We start from the raw sequence: 17,885 nt of genomic DNA, 5'->3' as shown, positions 1-17,885 counted from the left end.
CTACAAGAAAAAGTATTCTATTGCCAATCCATGGCCTCCTAGCCCCAAAATTCACACACTCCATCAGAAAGCAACCCACTACACTCGACGGAAATGGGGGGCTGGGGGGAGGGTGTCTTTCCTCAGCCTAGACCTGAGGCCCTTTAGAAAAGTCCAACATGCTTTACAAAGGTCTCCAAGTGACAAGAGACTTGGGTTAGTCCAATTCTGGAGAGAAGTGCTACCATTCTGAGTAAGTGACTAAGATGGAAGATAAGGGAGAGCTTTTTAAACCTAAGTGAGACCTCTCTAGGGTGTTGGCTCTAACAATCAGTTTGCCTGGTCAACCACAGATTAAGCATGTTCTTAATATATTTTAGGCAGTTAACAGCAAGTGAAGAGGAGGGGGGCAGCTAGTGAGAGAGGTAACCTTCCACTGGTTTCTCTGAGGAAGCTTGAGCCAAAACAGCCAATTTTATTCTCCAGCCCCAACCCCCCAGTCCTTTCACCTGTGAGGTAAGATGAGCTTTAAGAAAACATGGGGTGTTACCTGACTGCATATCCAAGGTGGCCTGCAATTTAGGGGGGCAGTAAATGGCATTTGCTGTGGTTCGAGCAGAGGTTAAGGCAGCTCGGGCTTTTGGCAGGTTGCTCAGGGCATGGTATGTTTTGCTTTCTAAAAGCTGTACTTCCACCAAAAGAGCTTTGTCATCCATCTTTTTCAACTCCCGCAGCAACTGAGAACCTGGAGAAAGAAAAACATATACCCCCTTTGTTAGCCATAATCTTAATATTTTAATATTGTAATATTTCCCTCTCACCCTCATAAGAACACTTAGGATAAAGAAACCTGCCTGAACTCAAAAAGAGGTTATTTATTTGCAAGATTTAAATTTTCTGCTAATGTGCTATCTTACAAAAGAGAAACACAGATCTCTTTGAAGCCTTTCTGCACACAAAGGACATTACAGCCAAGAATCATATAAGCTTACTCCTAAGATTTGAATACAGTGGGAATCCCTACCCAGAAAATGCTGAAATTACTTATCCAGTTCAGAGAGGCACTCGATCTCACTCTCTTCCTGTCCAATAATCACAAGACTACATAAGAAACACCAGGCACGAGGGTTGGTAGGGGAAGGAAAGAGCTTTGGACACACTAACATTCTCCAAATACACCTTCTTCCCCCTGCTCAACATCACTAGCTTAGTCATTAGGGAAATGTAAATCAAAACCAAAATGAGATACTACTTCACACCCACTAAGGTGGCTAAAATTAAAAAGACAGACAATATTAGGAAATGTTGGTGAGGATGTGGAGAAACTGGAACTCTCCTCATACACTGCTGGTGAGAATGTAAAATGGTGTAGCCACTTTGGAAAACAGTTTGGCAGTTCCTCAAAAGCTGAACAGTTACCATATGATCCAGCAATTCTACTTCTGGGTATATTATACCCAAAAGAAAAACATGTCCACATAAAACCTGTTCACAGCAGTATCCATAATAGCCAAAAAGTGGAAACAATCTAAATGTCCATCAAATGATGAATGGATGAATAAAATGTTGTACAGCTATACAATGGAATATTATTCATCAATAAAAGCACTGCTATATGCTACAACACAGATGAACCTTGAAAACATTATGCTAAGAGAAAGAAGCCAATCAAAAAGACCACATACTGTATGATTCCATTTATGTGAAATGTCCAGAATAGGCAAATCTACAGAGGCAAAAAGTAGTTAGTAGATTGCCTGGGAAGGTGGGCAGGCAGAGATGATGGATGGGGAATTAATGGGAAGAGACAACTAATGGGTAACAAGGTTACGCTCTGGGGTGATGAAAATGTCTGAAATCAGACAGTGGTGACAGTGGCACAATTCTGTGAATACACTAAAAATCACTGATTGTACACTTTTAAAGGGTGAATTTTATGGCCTGTGAATTATATCTCAATAAACCTGTTACTTTCTGTAACGCTACTAGTTGTTTGAACCATATGAAATTTCCATTTTTGCAGGATAAGAATTGAATATTGACAATTTTTCAACTTAATAGATCATGAAAGCCGTGTTCTTCCATCTGGGGAAAACAGTCCAGATGTATCCATTAATTTAAAAAAAAAAAAAAACAGCAGGCAAAGATTTCACGGTGTTTAAAAGCCAAAAGGAAAAGCCTTTAGTTGGCCCACTTCAGGTTTCCCATGTATTTGCATCCAGTTAATTTCCTGATATTTAAAATAGATTTTAAGAATAATTTTAAACAGATACAGTAGATGTGCTAGTAAACACGAGCAATTTGACCCTTTTGTTCTCTAAAGTTGACAGTTAGTTTCTTAGAACTTCTAAATGGCATTTTTCCATGACAGATTCAGTAAATGTAAGCCACACTAAATTCTTCTTAGAAGTAGGCAGAATATAAATTATTAATATGTAACTAATAAGAGTAGCCAGGTTTGGAATACATTCATTTAGCCAGCTACAGACGCCTTACTAGCTTCCACCAGTTTACTTACCCAAATGCAATGCTTCCTGGTACCTCTTGGTATCAAAGTACAAAGACACCAGTCTTGCCTAGGAAAGAGAAAAGGCATTGACTGACGGAAAGGGGAGGAAAAAAGCCAAAGAAAGAAATCAAAGATTGACAGTCACAGAACTGTTACTGTTGAATATTCAAGTCCTGATGAAAGCATCAAATTCAGCCTAAAAAATCATCTAGCCCATGATATTATCTCCTATTATAGCCAGTGACTGACTAAACCACGTTGCTGCTTACTTTTCTGAGCCAAGCAGCAGGTCTGTCTCAAAACTTCAACCAGAGCAATTCTCATGAGTGCGACACTGCTACCAATAATTTCAGGTGCCCAGATAATACAAAGTTGCTGAAAATACTTTTGATCAGGATGGTATTACTTATATGCACAGTCCTTCAAATGCCTAGCGATCTGAAATCAGTACTAATGTAGGCACATACCTCCAAAGCTTGGCGTAAGAAAGTTCTCTTCTCTGATTTGGCCCATTCGATGCACTCTAAACACAACTCGACCTGCAACAGGGGGAGAGACAGTACCTGCAACATTATGTCTTCACGTTCTTCCCACAAGCCTTGCTCTGGAGAACAGCTTTCATCTCCTCCTTACATACCCATGTTTACTGTCTCAGGGGCATGCCTTGATCCCCAGTATCTCAATATGTAGTGATTAGAGCATAATGGAAAATCAACTTGGCTTTTTACACACAAAGTATCTTTGTGCTTAGACTGTGTTCCCTTGGAAAAGAGCTTCATCTTCAAGATTCCTCTTCTACTGTCCCAGGAGAGACCCAGGCTACATACATAGCGCTGGAATGTAGATTTCTATAATGGCTGAGAAATTTTTAAAGCAGAAATTTCTCCCTGAATAGTAATAGTAATGTGTTCATGTGACTATATTGGTCATAAACGGGAGAAATTCTCAGCCTAGGCACAAGTGTCTTACTCCTAACAGTTGCCTGTAAGACTCAAAAAGCCCAGCTGGCTTTTCCCTTCCAGATTCTAAGAAGTGCAACCAACAATTCTCATCACAATACAGCAAATTAGCTTGTACTACAGGAAGTAAAAAGAAATGAGAATTAGCCTAACACTTTAAGGGGCTTTTAAGCTTTCTTTAAAGGCACTTTGAACCCCAGTTCTGTATGCTACCCAAGCAGTAAGGTACCATGCAAAGTAACTAATGTAAAGTAGTGTTCTATGCTAGATAGTCTACATGCCATAGGTACCCTTGCCATAGTAGCTCTGACAAGTACATATTAAGAGCTTCAGATCTTGTATCACTTCTGTTACTGTGAGTTAAGATTCATAATCAGGGCATGAAAAGAAACTGAGCTTTCCAGAGAACTAAGTGCTAAAAGAACAGGTTTCTATGTAAATCCCAAGTTCTCTTAAGAGATGTTACAAGGAGGGAAAAGTAAAGGGGCATAATCCAAATTGACAGACCTTCTGCCTTTAGATAAATGGATGACATTACATGGTATTTGGAGGATGCACCAGTAAGGGTCAATGAAATCTTTATAACTCACTGGAGCCCCCTAGTGGCTACTTAATCCCCAACTCTAAACTCAACTGCCCTCATACAGTAAATTCTACAAAACCTAAAATAAAAGCAAGCCAATCACAATTTCACAGTTTTGAGTTTTGTTCTAAAAAGCCAAACTCAAAGTAATATCTCTGTTCATGACATGAACGGAACTGAAAATATTTTGCTGAACATTTTTAGCAACAAGAATAAAAATCTTCAGTCCTACGTGTCTTTGGGGGCTAAGAAATGCTTACCATCAGTTTTACCCAGCAAGCTTTTTCAAACAATGCAGAAATGAACGCCTAGGCTCCTGATCCAGTAGTCTGGAATAAAAGGTTGGCCACTCTGATGTATATCCCTAATTAAGAAACACGTTCTACTCTAGCATCTCAACCCGTCCCCATTTCCCTGACAGTCCAGATGTTAAGTGACACACCCAAGGTCACGTATACAGCTGTTGGGACCAGAACTTGACCCTACCTCAACCCAGCCTTAATAAACTCAGGTCAATACAGACATTTCTCCTAGAGCGGGGCATCTGTACAACATGAACTGCCTATCTGTTATCAATTACAGGGTACGTGCTTTGCAATATCTGGGACTATAATTGGTGAAACCAGTGCTTCAGTTTCAAGAAAAAATTTTCAAGGCCACTGGCCGTGCTACACAGCTTGAGAGTTTTTGTCCTTTGTTAATGCTAAGGATGACTGATAAAGGGGATAAGAATACACAAGAAGCCCATGCTTCTGGAGGAAGCCCTACCTGAGTACAAAAGCTTGACACGGTCAAGATCAGGTATTTTTTAAGCTTTAAATAAATAAACTTAGCCATTTTTTATATGCCTTTATTAACTAAATTCCTAAGGGAAAAAATTAACTACCATTCTAAGTCTGAAATTCTCTAGCACAAACTCCCTTTTTTCCCTTGAAATAATTGTTTCATTAACAGGATTTTTGATGTAAGGTTTCTTAAAATGTCCTATTGTGTTTTAGCTGGATAGACTATACCAAAAAATGGCTTCCTATAGAAACTGCCTAGAGATCCCTAGAAGGTAGAATGAATTCTGGAATTTCAGTTCACTATTTGGCAGGGATCTGGTTCACTCTTCTTGCCTCTTCTTCACCCCAACTCTCTACTCCCCTCCCCTTGCTAACCACCCCGATCCTCAGTCTCCCACCCCACCCATATAGCCTCACTTCCTAGGCTCTAAAGTTTAGTACTGCAAATGAGCAGAACCTAACCTGAATCATATCAGCTTTTGGAATACAGCAAGCTGAAGATTGTTCTGTAGATCTGACTTATGGTCAGTCCCCAAATACAAAAAGGCAAGGAAAATCCCCTCCCCCATACTCTTGGTGTTAAACTCCCCAACACCCTAGCTCTTGGTACCAAACTCCCCCAAACTCCTAGCTCTCTTAACAATGTCCTAACACGTCATATTTTGCCTCAGGCCTCAATAGTACCATGACAGTGATCCACCTATGACTTGCTCCTCTATCCTTTCCCATTAGTCAATCAAAGAATTTTAAAAGAACCTAGAATTTTCCAAGATGAAGAAGACTATATCCAGTTTCCCCAAGTCAGAGGCCTTGAGTCACAGAGACAAATGTAATAACAATACCCAATGCTTATATCTCAAGTCAATAAACTTAAGTCTTAATTCAACAAAGTATCTCCTGAGCGCCTACCATCTGGAGGGCATAATCCACACATTCCCTCAACAAATACTAGTTATGTACCTTCTCTGGGCCGAACCACTCTAAGTGCAGAGGATGCAGCAGTAAATAGGACACAGTACCTATCCTCACGAAACTCATACTCTAAGTAGGAAAGGGAGGTTAATAAGTAAAATAAATACGAAGAAAGCAGAGATAGGTATTTTAGATAAGGTGATAACAGAAGGTCTCTGAGGAAATGAGATGTAAGCAAAGACTTGAAATAATGTGAAGAAAAAAGCTGTGTTAAGATCAGGCTGAGAGCGGGACTTCCGTGGTGGTCCAGTGGTTAGGACTCAGTGCTTCCATTGCAGGGGGCACAGGTTCGATCCCTGGTCAGGGAACTAAGATCCCACAAGCAATGCAGTGCGGCAAAAAAAAAAGGTCAGATGTATAAAAATGCCCCAAAGCTAGAACAGTTTAAAGCTAAGGCAAAAGGCCAGTGTTACAGCTGTAAAGAAAGTAAAAGAAAGAATAATATGGTAGGTGAGGTCAGAGGTAGCCATGGTTAAGGAATAGCCATGAATTAGGAATGAGAAAGGCACTGTGGTACTACAAGGGATATAGGGCTTCACCTGAATGAGACTATATTACAGTAAATAAAATAAAGCAAGGGACTTTCCTGGTGGCACAGTGGTTAAGAATCCGCCTGCCAATGGGGACACGGGTTTGAGCCCTGGTCCAGAAGATACCACATGCCGTGGAGCAACTAAGCCCATGCTCCACAACTACTGAGCCTGTGCTCTATAGCCTCAAGCCACAACTACTGAGCGCGCGTGCCACAACTACTGAAGCCCATGCACCTAGAGCCCGTGCTCCGCAACAAGAGAAGCCACCGCGATGAGAAGCCCACGCACCACAATGAAGAGTAGCCCCTGCTTGCCACAACTAGAGAAAGCCTGCGTGCAGCAACGAAGACCCAAAGCAGCCAAAAATAAATAAATAATTTTTTTAAAAAATTTTAAAAAGGGAAGAAAATAACGCAAATGTTCAGGTAATCATCATACAAGGCATAATCAAAAATATAACATGTACAAAATATAATGTGGATCACTGAAGAGTTAAGATCACAGTGACGTCAACAAGGAAAGATTTCAGAGGAGGTGGTACTTGACATGGAACTACCGAACGGAAAGGTACTATCTTGAAGAGTGTACAGGACTTGCTCAGCAAGTATCCAACAAGGCTGGCCATGTTTGGTACACTTCATAGAGTACTAGGAGATCAGACTGTCATGCTAAGCTGTATTGTAGAAAAACACGTAATACCTAATTCTGTAGGCAACAGAGAGTCACTGAAGGCTCAAGTTACGGGTGAACAGTGAGGGGAATAAAACGTTCAGAGGGTTACTTGGTGGGGATATCTCTCAAAATGGTGGTACGAGGCTTTTGCAATAGTCTAAGTAAGAAATAATTCGTAAAGCAATTATACTCCAATAAAGATGTTAAAAAAAAAGAAAGAAATAATTAGAACCCACTGTATATATCAACAATACCTCAAAAATAAAGAGAGAAGAATTAGAACCCAAACTAGACGGCAGCTGTACACAGAGAACAAATATAAAAAGAGGCGGAGAACAGAGACTGAAGAACGTTGCACTGACAGAATTTAATAAATGGTTGGATGCTGATGTTGCCATGTTGAGTTTGAGGTGCAAGTAGCACCATCTGGATGACTGATAATTTATTCCAAAACAAGCAAATAACCTACAGTCCACAAAAATTACTGAAAGACGACCTGCTAAGTGGATTAAGACTCTCGCTCTTGATAAAAAGCTAAACTACTGTGACTTCCCTGGTGGCACAGTAGATAAGAATCCACCTGCCAATGCAGGGGACACAGGTTCAATCCCTGGTCCGGGAAGACCCCACATGCCGCGGAGCAACTAAGCCCGTGCGCCATAACTACTGAGCCTGCACACTCTAGAGCCCATGAGCCACAACTACTGAGCCCGCGTGCCGCAACTACTGAAGCCTGCGCGCCTAGAGCCCGTGCTATGCAACAAGAGAAGCCACTGCAATGAGAAGCCCACGCACCACAAGGAAAAGTAGCCCCCGCTCACCACAGTTAGAGAAAGCCTGCACACAGCAATGAAGAACCAACGCAGCCAAAAATAAATAAAATTAAATCTTAAAAAAAAAAAAAAAAGCTACACTACTAAACATCAAAAACAAAAGAAACCAACAGCTCTTACTCGGCACTAAGATGACACTGACAATAAAATGACACAGTACCTGAGAGTGTTTCCTTTCACCCTAAGATAAGGAAGAAAGGTTTCTAGTTGACAAAAAAGTAATGTGCAATGAACAACAGCAATGTACACACACAGTTAAAGGAGGGCCTACCCAGACATGGAACACATGACAAAGGCCAGTAAACCCCACTAGCCAATTAACAGGAGAGCACTAAATTATGATTTCAATAATTTGGATAAAGGAGTAGAACCGGTCATTAAACAACTGTAGTTCTATCCAGAGTCAGCTCTATGTTATGGGAAGGGACAAATTCCAAGACTTCAGTGTCAAAGAAGCAGCTTGGATAATTAATTTTTTCTGCCTAAAATGTTCCAAGTAACATTTATTAGTCTGTTTCAAGCTAATACTTATTGGTCAGTCCATTCTAAGGCATCCTAGGGGACTTCCCTAGCGGTCCAGTGGTTAAGACTCCATCCACGCTTCTTCCAATGCAGGGGGCGCGGGTTCGACCCCTAGTTGGGGAACTAAGATCCCACATGCCGCACGGCGTAGCCAAGGGAAAAAAAAAAAAAGAACAAGGCATCCTAATTCAAACAAAAGATGGGGTGTCACTTTTTCATGAGAACAAATACAATTTTTTAAAAAATTAGGGTTAGATGTTAAGAGTAGTGCCCCTTAGAAAAATCACTTTTTCTTTTAAATTATTCATAAAAATAATTTTAATGCTTTGGTTCAAAAGGCAGCTATCTACATATCTATTTTTGATCTACTGTCATGAAACACAGTTCTCCCAGAAACAAATGAATTTGAAGACTTCACTACAGATGAATTTTCTACAATGAAGTTAGTTTATGGTGTTGAAACTAGGTTTCAAAGAATCATTAAGGCAAGAAACCAGATTTTACAGAATGGTTTTTGTAAAACCATCTTACATGATTTCAAAGTGAGATCCATATGTGCTAGGTTTCTGAAGTTCCCCATTATGTACTCAATATGCCACTAAGCCCCTTCATATCTTTTACACCCACAGAGGCTATGGCACACAATGATATATATATATATATATATATATAAAATAACCAACTACCAATTCTTATCCCTGCCTTTATACCATCTGATGTTTTATATATTTGTTTATCACCTGCCTTCATCATTAAAATATAATTCTCATGAGAGCAACAACTGTATGCTGTTACAAATGAATCCCCAGTATCTATAACAGTGCCTAACACATAGCAGGCACTAGTGAGTGCTGATCAATAAATCTACAGAAAAGACAACAACTATAGTCTTCCTACAAACAGATTCAAGCAACCACCATATACCCTGCTTGAATCTGCCACTTTTTACAGAATGAATTTTAACTTTGGTAGCGTCTCCTTCTCCTGAATTGCAGACAATACAGCTATCTTTGAAGAACGGGAAGCGGCTCAGTGATTCCAAAGAGGCACTCTTCAGTGCAGCTCAGGGTCTAGTCTGAACTCACAGGGGACATGTACAGGTATACCAGTCACTTCTGCACACACAAGACAAAAACAGATGGATGCTCACCCCTCAATAAAGGCATAAATGCAGTATAAGACATGCCAAGAAGGGATGCCACAAGACTTAATTAGTGCTCACAAGGAGCTTTGTGACACAGAATGAAAGGTACCACAGACACAGAAAACATTACAAAGGTGTGGCAATACAATACCTCAAAGACAAGAATCAGTTTGTGACCCTGATGTAATGAGGATTCCAGGGACCACTGACAATCTCCACTTACAAAGCAAAGCATGGAACAGACCCAAAGTATCAAATGCCCTGTAACAAAGAGAAACTGACATGATAAGTCCTGCGCTGTCCTCCCAGTTGTCCCTTGCACATTAGTACCACAATGCAGGCAGGCATTTCTTTCACTGAAACAACACTTTGCTCCATATTGTCTACCTTCTGTCATTAAAGTAGCTTACCTCCTGTCCTGTAGCTGCTTCCATATCAAGAAACAGATCAAGAAGAGATCGGACCAGACGAGCTGCTTTAGCCTTGCTGATGGAATTCAAGAAGGGTCGCACATATTTCAGCAGTCCTCCAAGCTCTGTGTGGGAAGGCAATTCAGACAGGAAAAAGTACACATCAATATTAGGGACAAAATACCCATTAAAAAATGACCCAAGATCATAAAACCAGTACTTATGTCTGGAATCAGTCAAAATGAAACTTAGTAGGAATTTAAAGCATTCTTAGCAGGTAATGGAGTAGCAAAAAAGTTAACAACATATACCAAATCTGTATTCCATTCCCCACTCAGCCTCTGGATTACTGTGAGGGTCCTGGGAAAAGCTCATGTCTGTCTGCCTCATGAGTACAGCAAAGTACTCACACTCTCAGAAAACAGTTTTCCAGAACACGAAATATGCTATGCCTCTACCACCTTAGACAAAATTACTTCCCCACAGCTACCAAATTTATCAGGTTATAGGAGTTAAATTTTTTTTTTTCCTAATTTCCAACCAAGTCTGTCTCAGCAGTTCCCCTTAAGCAGAGATTTTCAATTCCAGGTTCCTTTTTTCCTCCCTTCCTGAAGTAATAATGCCCAGCTTAGCCTTTTACCAATATAATTTCCATGGCACTCTTCTGAATCAACTTTTCACATAAAAGTTAGGGTGTCTTTCCCTTAGAGTTATACTACAACCTTTTAAAATTCCTCATTAATCGGCAAAACCTAAGTCTTAAACTATGATAAAAAAGCCGTCAACCACAGAGGTTCTCCCCACCCCTTATGTAAGAAAAGAGGGTGGCACAGTAATCTAAGGGAGCACCTTTAGAAACAAACGTGAAAATTAGAGAATATTTCAACTAAACGACTAAGGAAGTACTTTGGGAATGTAGGTTAAAATTACTTCAGTGCCACTGCCTCCAACTGTAGACTCATCCTCCTGAGAACTCGAATTCAGGGCAAGCAAGCCTCCCCCTCCTGAGAATGCTAATTCAGGGTCTTGAATCCTCATCTGCCTGCACAGTCACAGGATACATGGGACTGTGTCAGGTATAAAAGGAACTTTATGCAGAGTGGAAAAGTTCATCTCTCCCTTCACTCCCCAGTACTGACCTGTGAATCCCATTGTCTAGGATTTTTTTCCAATTCTGCCACTCCATTCACCCCTGTACCGACTACACACACGCCTGCTTTCATGCCTCGCTCATGCTGCATTTCCACCTGGAATCCCTCCCCATCACTTGGACCTATGTAGATCTTAGACGCCCTTTTAGGTCCAGCTGAAGTCCTAGTGAGTCTTCCATGCCAATGCCAGGCTACACTGATTTCTCTCCCTCAAATTACTTTTGCATTTATGCAAACTTCAATTACGTTATATAATCATAGTCTTTTAAAAGCAGTCTAGTGCAATGTCCCTTCTGAAACAGCATTTCCCACTATGCTTGAACAAATCTAAACACTCCCTAGTGACAGAAATATTCAGAAAGTAGACGATTCCAGTGCTGGTCAAACTAAATTGTTCTTTTCTGAAACATGAGTCTATACCCTCTTTCCACGTGGCTTCAAATATTTGAAGGTAACTATCACTCATATCTCCCTAACTTTCCCTTTCTCCAAGCTAAACAGCTTTAACTATTTCAACTGTTCCTCCAATGTCCTGGTTTCTAGATTCCTTGTCACCTTAGTTGCCCTCCTCTGAATTAACTCTAGTTTGCAAATGTACCACTTGTGGTCCCCAGAACTGAATCAACGTTCCATGTAGGGTCAGACCAGTAGTCATGGCTTAATTCTCCTGACTGGACTGCCACATGTAACACAAGAAGCATGTTTTGCTTTTGCTAATAGCACTCTTTGTTCAGACTGAGTCCATAAGGTCTTTTTGCATAGAGAGGTAATTCCCCACGTTCTTCTGTTTTGATAAATAGTTTAAGTATATAACTTTATACTTTCTACACTGAATTTAATCTTGCTGGCTTTGACAATAACTCTGAATCTTAATTCTGTTCTCTACTGTACTGAATCATCTACAAAAATAAGCACACCTTCTGATACGGCTTTAGCTATACTGCCAGATACTGACCAGAAGAACAAGGACAGATCCCTATGACATGATGCTAGAGACTTCCCCCTAGGTCGACAAATGATCCATTTGTCATGGCAAATGTTCAAAGGCCCTGCTTACATCAGATATGTTGTCTATATCATTCTTCCTATCCCAGGGGTTGGCAAACGTTTTCTGTGAAGGACCAGACAGTAAATATTTTTGGCTCTGTGGGCTATATGGTCTCAGCGGCAGGTACTCAACTCAGCCAGTGTAGTACAGAAGCAGTCATGGGCAGTATGTAAACAAATGGGTATGGCTATGTTCCAACAAAACTTTATCTACAAAGACAGTTGGCAAGCCGTTGCCCGTGGAACCCTGAAAATCTGCTGTCTGATAAGGCTAACCAAAGAGAACCAAGGTGAGTTTGGAATAACCTTTTCTTAATAAACCCACTGCTTTATGTGCTTAAAACCTACTTATCAAATCATCTGTCCTGGAACTTTACCGATGATCACCAGTTTACAGTGTCTAGAATTTATTCTTTTCGTTATCTTTTTGAAACGTGGAATAATGTTCTGCCCATCCTCAGTTTCCTTATACCTCTCCACCCTCCATGATTTTTCTCAGAATAATAGTGGCTCTATAAATATATCTGCTACCACTATTCTTTTGATATTAAAAGACAGAAGTTGTCAGAGCCTAGAAACTTGAACTTATTTAAAAAAGACTACCTGCTCTCTCTTCTCTCACCTACCTTAGCTTTAATTCTCTCTTTCTGATGTTATTTCTATCGTTCTCTTTTTGAAAATCATTTTCCTTCCTGGAAAAGGCAGAAGTGAAACGTGAGCTAAGGAGCCTGCCCTTCTCGCCAGCACTTGCTAGCATTACAGTGTCTTCTCCAAGTTGTTCTTCCTACTCTAATAGAAAAACAAATGACCTCTTAGTTGCCAAAGACTCGGTTCACTATTCATTTTCGTCTATTACTGTTTCTTAGTCGTTCTTGGTTATATTCCGTTTCTTTCCATTTTCACACTGATTTTTTTTTAATTCTTATAGAATCATATTGAGTTCTTCCTTCTATTCTTACTGAAATTATTTGCAACTGTGACCAGAACTTCCTTTTCAGAACCTCACAGAACTCAACACACTCCTTTTAAGAGTCTCAGGCTATGAAATCTGCAAATCCTGAGCCTAGGCATCATGTCTGATGACGAACACCACTACTTTCAATCACTATTCTGCATCAGACACTGTCTTATTCACTAATTCCCAAGTGACTGATGTCCATCAGGGACCCTACCTTAAACTTTTTGAGTAGAGTACTTAGCGCAGTGCTAGCCATATATTAAATGCATAACAAAACAAAATTGGAAATCAATGGAACAGACATGTTTTCTGTTCTCAGGGAACCCAAAAATCAAAGGAAACAACACAAACCGATCAATTATTAATAGCAAAGATAGGTAAATGAATGTAGGCCCGGAAACTTCCTTACTATACTTGTCAAAGTCTTTCTTAGAAAACGATGATAAGTAACCTAGAAATGTTTTTTAAAATTCTTATGATTGACCTGTTAAATTCCAATAAGTTTCCCTGTACACTTCTAAACTTCTCAGGTAGGTCACAGGGAGGGGAGGGCAAGGAATAAGGAGAGAGTAAAGCATGAAACAGTAACTTCAAGCAAAGAAGTAACATTTTTGGACAAATTTTCTGAAACACTGACTATACTACATGCTGTTCTTAATTATCCATTCTACTTGAGAAAAACAGACATTTGAATCGTCAACAACAGAAAAATCGTTTCAGGGAATTCCCTGGCAGTCCAGTGGTTAGGACTCTGGGCTCTCACTGCCAAGGGCCCAGATTCAAACCCTGTTCAGGAAACTAAGATCTCAAGAGCCACATAGCACGGCCAAAAAAAAAAAAAAAAATCATTTCACCTGGTTTTCTAGTTCTTTCAGGAAAATGATCTTATTAATTATATTTCATGTGGACTAATCATCAAAAGTGTTTTGCAACCCCAAGCTCACATTAACTGACAAAAGAATCCATAAACATGTTAAATAGGAGAGAAGTCAGCCTAAAATGAAAAAACCACCACCTACCACTGATAACTCATAAGTGGATAACTATGGAAAGCAAATACTTCAAGGTCATGAGCTCTGAAATAGGACTACATGGATTCAAATTCTGAGTCTCCCATACTAGCTGAGTGCCCTTAAATAAGATATTTAACTTTTCTGTGCTCAGTTTCCTCAGGTATAAAATAGGTAATAGTATATACCTTACCAAGTTGTTTCGAGGATTCAATAAGCTAAATCCTGTTTGGGCTTAAAACAATAACTAGTTCATAATAAGCACTCAAAAACAGTTTTTCTTATCATAGATATTTTTAATGATATTTTAAATAAGGTACAAGATCCATATAAACACATCCTCCCAATTTCATACAACTTTATTCAACTTTCTATTGACTGAGCCTAATAATTAATAAGTTATCATCCTTAATTGGAAAAGATCTTTGTTTTCAAGTTCAAGAAATTTTGCTAACTTACACGTATCATCCTTTTGGATAACAACATAATTTGGGGGAAGTAATTCACGAGATCAACCATGTTTAATCCATTCTAATCAGGTAAGCTCTAAATTCACTTTAAAGTTGACAAAAATCATCCATTTTACGTTTAAGCAGGCTACTCTCTAAATACTATTGTCACTTTACTGGTCAAAAGCCCTTCCTTGTCAACAAGACTCTCTCCTTCTAAGGACACACCCATCATCAGAATATCATCTCGAGCTTGCAAAGTCAATGGTTCAATTACAACTAGAATGTTTGGGCAACAACAGGCACAAAGCCCTAAGTACCAGTGGAGAAATCCTGGGAAGGTTCTCTCCATTTGATGTCTTACTCATTGTGTATCAGGAAAAAAAGACAGCAAAGCCACTTCCTTGGACACAAAATGCCTAGTCATTTTGGAGTCAGGGGCCTAGAGTCACTATCCACCTTAAATACATCAGAGCAGCTCCATGAAATCACCAAAGACTGCTACTGCCCACATGTAACGGAATGCGGTGAAAATTCAAACGAGAAACAAATCACAGGTCACTATATTCCAAAAGAAACAGGATTTTTTCCCCTCATCTGCAGAACAAAAGTCTTCAATGAAAGAAGTGAGTGTAAAGGTCTCTTAACTTCCTGATAGAAAACTAAAGCTCAACAAGTGGGCAATAAAATTGAATTACACTACCAATAAACTGTATGGATGCATTCCTATGTTCCCTCACTCCAACCAAAAAAAAAAAAAAAAAAAATTTCACGCAGCATTTCGGGTAAAAGAAAGCAATCCACGTGCAGCACTTACCTGCAGCTTGTCCAGTCTTTGCCAGGAGAGACCCCAGCTCCAGGATGCTCTGCTCTTTGACCTGCACCGCCTCCTCATCGTTCTCCTGAATGTCACGCTTCACTGGGAGAGACAAATGCAAACTCTCTTAAAATTCTGATAAAAAATGAAAACTAGGGGAGATTTCACCCTCACAAGACCAACTACAAACTCAAACAGTTAGCAAAAGACAAATTCTAGAGAGCTTTAAAGAAAAACTCTAAAGAAAAAGTAAAATGATCATGTAACACATGTCCCATGTATACCATAAGAACAGATTCCTCTCTTTTGAGTTTAAATGTGCCTTTTCATTCTACCAGTTAGAATTTCCCTTACCCACATACATTGAGATTTCTGTTGCTGTCACTTGGTTAATGCAAAATTCAAACAAGTTCTTCCAGTTGTGGTGGTAAGTAAGTCCCATGCCAGGAACTATGTTATGTGAAAATATTAAACATGCCTGTCTGTGCATTTACCTGCCACAAACTAAAATCAAATGACCAAGTTACTGAGAACTATAAAGTCAAAAGTCTTTCAATGAACTTTAGGCCTGTGGAGAGCCTCAGCTGATGGGTGTGTTAGGGATAAATAATTCTACAAAGCCATTCAGGAAACATAACCCTGTCAAAGCTCCAGTGTGATTCTTAGGAGGGAATGCTACTTTAAGGGATTCAGGACCTGTTAAAATAACTTTGTGCTATGTGTCCCACTTCCAACTGTTAATAACTATTCTACCACTCAAACACTGGACAGCCTCTTCAAGTTTGTAGTGATAATTTTAGCAATCATCACTAGTTATCACTTCTCTCACAAAGCATCATGACTTGACAAAAACCAAGATTTTGATACTCCATGATGGAGTCCGGAAAAAGTAAGGCTGTCAACCATCATGACTCAAGCTTGTTCTAACAGGAAAGCTTTCAAGGGAACTCTCTCCTAATATAGTGGGCAAGCAAGAAATACTCTAATTATAATGTTTACCATAATTCGCACTTTATACAAGACAACGTATTAGGCAATAGGCACAAAAAATAAAATAAAATCCGTGTTTCTCACATTAGTTCTAAATATTAGTGTGTATTCACAGGAAGAAAATACACGTTGAAAATGACTCTGGTTCTTAACTATAACTGACTTAAGTCAAGATCAGAACTTCAAAAGGAAACACCCTTTATTTACCAATATCAGCCATTCACTGATGCATCGTAACCCCCACTTCCTCCCTTTTTCTAGTAACCCCAAAGATAAAGACATCAAGATCTTGTCACTGTCCTTCCTCCATGAAAGTCGAGAGTACCAAAATTCAACGGACTAATGAGTCGACATAAAAGCCAACAGCCTTGAGGTCCCACATACACGTGCAAACTACTTGTTGATTCAACCCGAAATCTTCTCAAGCTACATTAAAAAAGATCACACTACTACATGTGCAGTGAAGAGCTAGCCCATGCCCTAACCGAACCCTTGATGGCTGAACATTAAACGCCCTCTCTGTCATGATAAATTTGTTTCTGGTCACACCTGAATCCCAGCAGAAAACTGTCGGAAGCGACGGGCTCCGGCTCCCACTTCAGTTTTCCAGTCGTGTGCAAGGTGTAAGGCAATCATACTACAGCGCTAACATGTTTTTCTTTGATTTTCTCCAGCAACGTGCAGCCGGCCGGTTCCAAAGAGTTCCCAGAACTCCGCGGCTGACAACTAACTCCCCGAACTCTCTTCCACCCTCTACGGCAGACTAGGACCGATTAGTCACCTCCTCTGGCCGGGCGGTCCCACGCCAACACCTCGCTCTCACACCCTACACGGGGGGCAAAGGAACGTCTCGGTCACCTCCCCAAACCAAATGCCAATCCGAGGTGTGTGTCCCCTCGGTATTTCAAACCACACTCAGAAAGAGACCCCCTGAAGTGGAGCCTTCCGCGGAGGGGCTGCGAAAAGTAGCAGCTCCCAGCGTCCCGGGGAAGGAAACTCCAAAAGAACGAGCGCTTGCGCTCGCGCTCCCACCCGAGCAGGCTGGGCTGAGAACAACGGCGGGAAATGCCTGTCCAGAGCGGGTTTCGCCAAGGCCCTCAACTCGAGGCGCTCAGCCCAGTTCGCGACCAGCCCACCGGCCAGCACCGCTCGCGGTCCCGGGCCAGCCCGCACGGGCCAGAGCGGGAGACAAGGCTGGATAGTGGTGGGGCCCCGGCTCGGCCCACTCTCCCACACCGCGCCAAGCCCACCGTGAGTCAGCAGCCGGCGAGTGGGCGCCGGGGTTGCCTCGGGGCTTCCCACCGGGGTGGGGACCAGGAAGCCCCAGGGAGCTCCGAGCGGCCTGAGCCCCCGGCCCGGCCCCCCTCACACACACAGTGAGTCAGCAGCACCAGAGCCGGCTAGCCTGGCCCCGCTCCGCCGCCGTGGACCGACACAGGCAGAGCTGGGCCGGTGGGGCCGGAGAGGGGGCGCGGCGACCCTTACCGATGGAGTGGAGGATGTCAATGGAGGCCTCCCGGTCGGTGCTGAGTAGAGACTGGGCTCTCTGGAACTCCACCACT

The 17,885-nt window shown here is 41.1% G+C and overlaps 1 protein-coding gene across 1 annotated transcript in view; it reads right to left on the bottom strand.

The window, feature by feature from the left end:
* The window catches only part of PSMD11 (proteasome 26S subunit, non-ATPase 11), a 29,930-nt gene that overhangs the window by 12,008 nt on the left and 37 nt on the right, over positions 1–17,885 (bottom strand). Inside the window, exons 1-6 of the mRNA XM_082603140.1 lie at positions 17,809–17,885; positions 15,334–15,435; positions 9,902–10,026; positions 2,956–3,027; positions 2,498–2,555; positions 530–724 (exon numbers count right to left, since the gene is read on the bottom strand). The exon at positions 17,809–17,885 is cut by the window's right edge and continues 37 nt beyond it. Coding sequence (XP_082459266.1) covers positions 530–724; positions 2,498–2,555; positions 2,956–3,027; positions 9,902–10,026; positions 15,334–15,435; positions 17,809–17,885 — 629 coding nt within the window. The remainder of the gene's footprint in view (positions 1–529; positions 725–2,497; positions 2,556–2,955; positions 3,028–9,901; positions 10,027–15,333; positions 15,436–17,808) is intronic.

The sequence above is a fragment of the Mesoplodon mirus genome (assembly GCF_964341445.2).
Source record: "Mesoplodon mirus genome assembly, chromosome: 18".
In the NCBI taxonomy this organism is placed as follows: domain Eukaryota; kingdom Metazoa; phylum Chordata; class Mammalia; order Artiodactyla; family Ziphiidae; genus Mesoplodon; species Mesoplodon mirus.
Note: the sequence above shows the minus strand (reverse complement) of the source record. Positions and strands in the feature narration are given on the sequence as shown.